General features: G+C 62.7%; 1 protein-coding gene across 1 annotated transcript in view; it reads left to right on the plus strand.

The window, feature by feature from the left end:
* The window catches only part of PPL (periplakin), a 59498-nt gene that overhangs the window by 24246 nt on the left and 27401 nt on the right, over positions 1–7851 (plus strand). Inside the window, exons 3-12 of the mRNA XM_014589130.2 lie at positions 415–569; positions 1269–1389; positions 2010–2135; positions 2224–2265; positions 3174–3335; positions 3442–3549; positions 4628–4723; positions 5705–5827; positions 5946–6092; positions 6697–6848. Of these exons, the coding sequence (XP_014444616.1) occupies positions 415–569; positions 1269–1389; positions 2010–2135; positions 2224–2265; positions 3174–3335; positions 3442–3549; positions 4628–4723; positions 5705–5827; positions 5946–6092; positions 6697–6848 (1232 nt within the window). The remainder of the gene's footprint in view (positions 1–414; positions 570–1268; positions 1390–2009; positions 2136–2223; positions 2266–3173; positions 3336–3441; positions 3550–4627; positions 4724–5704; positions 5828–5945; positions 6093–6696; positions 6849–7851) is intronic.

Raw genomic sequence — 7851 nt, forward strand, 5'->3', positions numbered from 1 at the left:
CTGCCTCAGCCCCCCCCCCAGCCGCTCCCTCTGCCCAGAGCACGCTGCCCTTCTGTCCTTCACTCTCAGCCCGTCGCTGCCTCAGAGGGACCTCCCTGGCCCTGAAGCTACCGTGGGCCCCCTGGTTCCTTTTCTGGTGCAATTCCTCGTAAGCCCCGACCTGTGGGAGCACACGGTCACCTCTGGCTGCCCAGACGTGCCTTCTGGGCGCTCTCCCAGATGGCACGGCGATGCCAGGTGGGCAGGACCGCAGCTCTGTTCACAGCCGTCCGTGACCAGCCCGTTTGTGGGTGGTTGGAGGGAAGGCTGCACGGACAGGCAGGGGAGGCCCTGTCTGGCCTCTGCCTCACCCCTCCCGTCACCATGGTGCCCGCTCTGAGCCCTGCCCACTGTCCCCTCTCGTGACCCACACAGGACGTGGCCCGGCTGCAGGAGGGCCGGCAGCCCGAGCACCGGGATGTGGCCCTGCAGAAGGTGTCGGACTCGGAGAAGCTGCTGTACGTGCTAGAGGCAGACGCAGCCATCGCCAAGCACATGAGACACCCTCAGGGGGACATGATTGCCGAGGAGTAGGTATCCCCCACTTCCAGTCCCGAGGGTGGGGCCCGTGGGCCGTGGGCCAGGGCGGGAGGTCTACAGCCCACTCTGCACTCAGGACCCCGAGTCCAGTTACTTGGGGGCCAGCTAGATGCCAGACACAGTCACAGCTGCACAGCATCCTCATGCCAGCCCGTTTTGCAGATGGGGAAACTGAGGCTCAGGGAGGCTGTGGCTATAGTGCAGCCATGGTGCCCTGAGCCTCCAGGCCATTCGACCCCACGGCCTTGGAGTGTGAACTCCCACTGCCTGACGCCCAGCCCCAACTTCCCAGGCGTGTCGCTCAAGCATGCTTCAGTGTGACGTGGATAAATCGTGTGGTTGAACCCTTAGCTCCTCCCATGTCCCCACTCCACCCCCTACCAGAGGCAGGGTCTCCGTGCCCACGACCTCCTGCACCTGTCCCTGTGGCACACACCACCCAGTGGCCTCTGCTGGACAGAGAGCTGTGCACCCGCTTGTTTCTTCTGGAACCCGCTGTGGTTCTGGGCATATAGGAAGCCTGTACGGAACATCGATGGTGGAAGGGAAGTGGGCAGGAGGAGACTGGGAGGATGCAAAGACGGTTTGGAGCCTGAGTCCCCCATCCTTCGGGCTGCTGAGCAGAAAGACCGGGACCTGGGGTGAGAGGCCTGCCAGCCCCACTAATCAGATGGCCTCTCCCTGCTCAGCATCCGTCAGCTGAAGGAGCGCGTGACCAACCTGCGTGGGAAACACAGGAAGATCTACAGCCTGGCAGTGAAGGAGGCCGACCCGCAGGTCAACTGGGCAGCGCTGGTGGACGAGAAGCTGGTATGGCCCGGCAGCAGGGCTGCCACTCCATGGCTTTAAGGCAGGGCCACATGTGTGGGTGAGCCCCCACTCGGGGTGCCACAGTCTGCAGGGAGGGGCTGCCATCCCAGTGTCTCCTGGTGTCTCCCCATGTCTCATCTGATGGGGACAAAATGGGGCTCAGAGAGCTGAGGGCCAAGCTCAGGGCCCACAGTAGCGGTGGGGATTTTATCCTTGCCCTCCAGCCATGCCTCACTGCTGTTGCCAGGTCTCGCCCTCTGACCCTGGCTTCCTGGGGTCCCAGCAGGGCTGGATGGGCCGGCTAGGGGAGCGGCCAGACTCCTGGCCCGCTGCCAGCCTTCCTGTGCCCTCGCCAGCCCCGTCTCTACCACAGAGAAGCACACGACCACTGCAGCTGGGTGTCCTTGGTGTGAGCATCACCCCCTCACCCTCAGGCAGAAGCCCTGGGCAAGCATTTCCCGTCTATGACGTGGGAGCAGCAGCCACATGGGCCCCTGACGCTGCCGTGAGATTGAGCCAACACAGTTGATGCCGCCAGCAGTTTAGGGGCTGATGGGGCCTCCTGCAGCCCCATGGGGCCCACCCACCTCTGCATGTTGTCTCTCTGTCCACCCGTCCAGGACACATTGAGTGGCCAGAGCTTCGGGACAGACCTGCCACTGGTGGACCACCAGGTGGAGCAGCACAACATCTTCCACAATGAAGTCAAGGCCATCGGGGCCCACCTGGCCAAGGACGCCGACAAGGTGGGGCACATGGTACAGATGTGGGGCTGGGGAGAGTGGGCCACGCCTGTATCCTGGCCCTGACCCGTGTCCTTGGCTCTGTCCTTAGGAGCAGAACCGTGAACTCCAGGCCAAGTACCAGAAACTGCTGGTGAGAAACCCTGGGGGAAGGGCAGGTGCTCGGGGAGGACAGAGGACGGAAAGCCTGGGGTTGCAGGGACAGGGACAGCACCTGGCTGCCGTGGTGTAGGTCGGACGCCACAGGCTGCGGCCACGTGGAAGGCCCAGCATCATTTCCCAGCCACCCGGGCTGGGCACAGTGGTGCAGGCCTGATCCCAGCTACTCTAGAGACTGAGGCAGGAGGCCCGAGACACCACGAGACCCATCTAGGAATAACACTGTGCACACGTGCTCGCACACACACAAGCCAGGTGTGCAGCCAATGCTTTGATCAGAACAGAAGGGAATGGAGTGGGAAGAGAAAGCACCCCGGCCCTTCCAGAGGGGTGGCCCAGCTTGCTCTGTGCTCCTGGAAGTCCCTGCCAGCCCAAGGTGCAACCTTTTCTGTGATGGGCTCTGCTTTCTTCAGTAAGCTCAGAGCAGACATTCCTACTTCCTCCACCTCACCTTGCCGCTTCTCAAGCACAGGGTGAGGAGATTGCTACTTTCCCTCCAGTGCTCGAGTGCTCCTGAGAAAGATAAGATGCAGCCGTAGCTGCTGGCATTTGCTGGGCACCAGCTCTGTGCCCAAGGGGTATCCTGTCTTACAGATGGGCAAATCGAGGCTCCAAAAAAATACCAGTTCTGTGAGGGCTTTGGGTGTCTTGTTCACTGGGGACCCAGCGCCCAGAGCCATGCCAGACATGTAGTAGATGCTCAACAGACATTTGCTGGACAAACAGATGCGTTTTCTAGGGTTGGGTGACTTATCCTGGAGGCCCAGTTAGGAAGTGGTTGGGACCAAGCTGAGCTTGTCCTGTGCCAGCCAGAGCCACGCCCTCTGGGAGATGCGGGAGGAGGCGAGGCCAGGCCCCAACTCTTCCCTTGCTCGGACTCAGGCAGCATCGCAGGCGCGCCAGCAACACCTGAGTTCGCTGCAGGACTACATGCAGCGCTGCACCAACGAGCTGTACTGGCTGGACCAGCAGGCCAAGGGCCGCATACAGTATGACTGGAGCGACCGCAACCTCGACTACCCCAGTCGCCGGCGCCAATATGAGGTGGGCGGGGCCGGGACAGGTGGGCCGGGCCTAGGCAGGTGGGCTAGGCCGGAGGGCGCATGGTGCTGCCAGGGCGGTGCTGAGGTCCCTCACCGCGGTGTTGCAGAATTTTATCAACCGGAACCTGGAGGCCAAAGAGGAGAGAATTAACAAGTTGCACAGCGAGGGCGACCAGCTGCTCGCAGCGGATCATCCTGGGAGGAACTCCATTGAGGTACGTGGGCCCCCAGCTTCCTCCAGGCTGGCCTTCGGACTGCTTCTGCCCAAGGGCCAACCGGAATTGGGGCAGCCCTGGAGATGGGGGCGTCCCTGGATGGGGTCTCTGCACTAACCTGTGTCTGTCAGTCCCATTGTGCTCTGTCTGCTCTGGCCACCTCTCCTACCTTCACCTTCCGCCACAGCCCCTCGCCCTTGACTTCGGAAGCCCGCTAGGGCTGCAGGTGTTCCCTGGGGCTGCCATATCAAAGCCACACACTTGGTGTCTTTAAACAGCAGACACGGATTCTCTCTCAGTTCTGAGGCCCGAAGTCTGAATTCGAGGTGCCAGCAGGGCATGTTCTCTCCAAGGCTCCAGGCCTCACCTCCTCCGGCCTTAGCAGTTGCCGGTGGTCCTTGGCGTTCCTTGGCGTTCCTTGGCGTTCCTTGGCGTTCCTTGGCTTGTAGACACACCACTCCCACCTCTGCCTCCATCTTCACCCGGCCTTCTCCCGGTGTGTCTGTGGCCTCCCCTCTTCCTGTCAGATCACCAGTCACTGGACTTAGGCCCGCCCGACTTGCACCCGGCAGCACTCTCCCCACCCAGCCCGCCAGCCCCCGTAGCCTCTAGCCCGCTGTCCCTATGGGTCTGTTGTTCTGGACACGTCACACGCAGCCGGCACGGCACCTACTCTGCACGTGCGCCCGGCCCTTGTTGGTGTGCTGTCGGGCACGCCCGGGCCGTGGCACACTCCAGTGCTCTGTCTCCTCGTGTGGCTGATCGCAGCCCCTGGTACGGGCCGGTCTGCCCACTGGTATCTGCCAAGACCCTGTTTCCAAATAAGGTCACGGTCTGAGTCCTGGGTGGACCCAAATTTGGGGGGCACTTTCAAACCCCCCTAGTTCCTCTGTGAGAGGTTGTAGAAGGCACTTTGCCCGGGCAGATGCAGCCTATGCGAGTGAGGCATGGCCTGAGCCCCTGGACATACCCCATCCCCCAAACGAGAGCACCCACACAGAGGCCAGGTGCCACTTCCCCTCCTCCCGTGGCATCACTGGGGCCTGGCCAGCGGTGACCTGCCCCTGGGTCCCGGCAGGCACACATGGAGGCTGTGCACGCAGACTGGAAGGAGTACCTGAACCTGCTCATCTGTGAGGAGAGCCACCTGAAGTTCATGGAGGACTACCACCAGGTACTGGCCGACGGGGCCCAGGCATGTCCTGAGCTTGCTGGGCCTCCGAGTCTCCCCTGAGGGCTGGTGCCCAGGGATTGACGGACAGCTGGTGGGGGGCTCAGGAACAAGTGTGTGGACTCTGGGTAAACTGCTGTCACGTGGCATGTGCCGTGTCTAAGCGTACAATTCACAATACCGTGCACTAGTGCCTCGATTTCTGAAACTTCCCACCGCCCGGCTCGCCCCCAGCAGCACCCACTGCTGCCCCCACCTCCAGCCCCAGCAGCCCCTGCCTGCCCTCCTAGGGCTTTGGGTGTTCTGGGTATTTCACATCTGGAAAGGACGTGAGGCCCTCCCGGACTCATATGACACAGGGCCTCTCACGTCTGGCTTCCCTCCGAGTGTCACATCTTCACAGTCCGCCTGTGTCGGGACCTCTAACTTTCATGGCTGAAAGACACCCCCTTGTGAAGATGGACGGTGCTCTGTCCACCTGTCCACTCACAGACGTGGCTTCCCGGGGAACGTGGGTGCTGCACGGAGCGGTGCGGTTTCTTACGCATGGACACCTGGGGGCCCGTGAGCTGAGGACACAGTAACTCCTGCTGTTGTGTCTGAGCCAGGCTGAGCTCGGGGGCCACAGAGCTGGCTCATGGCTGCGGCCCAGTGCTCAGGGCACTGCTGGCAGAGGGTCCCGAGCTGAAGGACCTAGCGGGCAGCACCGCAGGCCAAGACTGAGAGTGAAGGTGGTGCTGAGTTAGGGTTCTGGCTCCGCGGAACAGCGCAGGGAGCGCTCAGAACTTGCCGTAAAGGAGGCATCTTGAAGGGAGCCAGCCGGGAGGGCAGGGGTGTCTGCAAATGGGGGAGCCTGGGGCTCGGGGTGGCTGCAGGTTGAGGTGAGGCGAGGCCCAGCCCCGCCTGCAGGGGAGCCTGGAGCACCTGCCAGCTGCCCTGGTGCCTCTCGTGGCTTTCCGTCTGTGACAACCCTGGTCTCCCTAGTTCCACAAAGACGTGAAGGATGCGCAGGAGCTGCTGCACAAAGTGGACTCGGACCTGGACCAGAAGTACAGCCCGGACTTCAAGGACCGCTACCAGATCGAGCTGCTGCTGCGGGAGCTGGACGTGAGCCAGGCCGGGACCCCGCGGGCCCTGCGAGGCCTCTGCCCCAGCCACCCCCAGCCCTGAGCAGGCCCTCTCCCAGGGAAGGCTGCCAGCCTCACCCCCCTCCCTGCATCCTCAGGAACAGGAGAAGGCCCTGGACAAGTACGAGGATGTGGTACGCAGGCTGCAGAAGCGGGGGCAGCAGGTGGTGCCCCTCAAGTACCGCCGGGAGACGCCGCTCAAGCCCATCCCCGTGGAGGCACTCTGCGACTTTGAGGGTGATCAGGTGGGCAGCCGCCCCAGGCGCCCAGGCAGGCCGGGCCCAGATATGCCTCTTTGCATGTCACCGAAGTCTTAGGGGTGACGTGGCTGAATCCAGGGCTCCAAGTGACATTTCTGAGACCTTGTCTCTCTCTGTCATTGGTGTCACTTTCCGCCAAGCCTTTCTGTCCTGGTGGCAGATGTGTCCCCCACCCCACCCCCACCATCCCTGTCCCAGCTGCCCTGGCTCTAGCAACCCCGGTCATTCCGACAGTCCCAGAAAAGGCTCTCATTGGCCTCCTGTGAGTCAAATGTCCACCCTAAACCAACCACTGTGGCCGGGAACGCCAGTCTCTCACGGACCAGGCCTGAGTCATGTGTCCACCAGGAAATGGAGTGGACTGAGAATGGGGAAGGGCTGAGACCACACGGACCATGGACAGGGAAGGGGCAGGGGTGGTTTCCTGAAGGGAAGTGGAGGTGGGTTGCTGGGCAGGCCTAACACGCCCCCTTCGTGCTGACCCCTCCAACTCTGTGGTGAAAGGTCTCCCCAGGGCCAAGAGTTAGGGGCAGGAGGCGAGACGGCCAAGGCAGGTCCCTCTGTGCTGACTTTGGCCCACTGTTCCCAGGGCCTGCTCTCACGGGGCTACAGCTACACCCTGCAGAAGAACAACGGGGAGAGCTGGGAGCTGACAGACAGCGCCGGGAACAAGCTCACCGCTCCCGCCGTCTGCTTCTTGATCCCTCCCACTGACCCTGAGGCCCTGGCTCTGGCTGACAGGTGCGGAGACAAGGAGGGGGTGCATGGGCCGGTCTCTCCGACCCCAGGCCTCTGAAGCCCCTTCACAGAATCCCTGGGCAATCTGGCTCAGCCTCAGGGTCACCCACACCTCCCCCCCCGACGCCCTGGAGGCTGGAGTGGGAGAGGAGCAGATCCGTTGGGCTGGCTGACCTGCTAACGTGTGCCCCGCCCCCGAGGGGTTTCCCAAAGAGTGCTTCAGGGCCCGTGCACAGGCCACACCTCGGCTCCCCGGATCCTCGGGCTGCTTGTCTTGAGGACGGCTCCAGGATGAGCGCGACTTCCTGTCGGCCTCGCACGCCTTTTCCACACGCACACTGTGTCTCCCTGTGGCTTCACACACCTCTTCCACACGCACACTGTCTCCCTATGGCCTCGTACGCCTTTTCCACGCGCACACTGCGTCTCCCTGTGGCCTCGCACGCCTTTTCCACGCGCACGCTGCGTCTCCCTGTGGCCTCGCACGCCTTTTCCACTCGCACGCTGCGTCTCCCAGTGGGGCTCTGTGGAGGTGTCCGTCTCACTAGGCCTGGGCCCCCTGAGCACATAGTCCCAGGGCTAGTTCAGTGCCTGGTGCCCAGTAAGTACCCAGGAACTCTGCCGGACGAGGGAACAACCCAGGGAATGTCGTCACTCATTCCACAAATGTGGACGGAGCACCTACTACTCCCTCCGAGGAGCCTCCTGGTAGAGAAGACTAGTAGAGAGACAAGATGTTGGGGAGTCTGATCTGCTCCAAAGGCAGAGGGAAGGCCTGCGCCCCAGCCCTCTGAACCAGGAGTGGAGAACGATGTTGCAGCAAGCTCGTGCCTCTGACACCACCCTCAGATGGGACCCTGCTCCTCTGGCCCAGGTTGCTGCCCGGGTGGTACAGGGTGGGGAGCCGCCCTGGACCCCAGCTCGCTCTTGCTCTCACAGCCTGGGCAGCCAGTACCGGAGCGTGCGGCAGAAAGCTGCTGGGAGGCAGCGTGCACTCCAGCAACGG

This window comes from Tupaia chinensis, unplaced genomic scaffold, assembly GCF_000334495.1.
Source record: "Tupaia chinensis unplaced genomic scaffold, TupChi_1.0 Scaffold000042_2, whole genome shotgun sequence".
Lineage (NCBI taxonomy): Eukaryota > Metazoa > Chordata > Mammalia > Scandentia > Tupaiidae > Tupaia > Tupaia belangeri.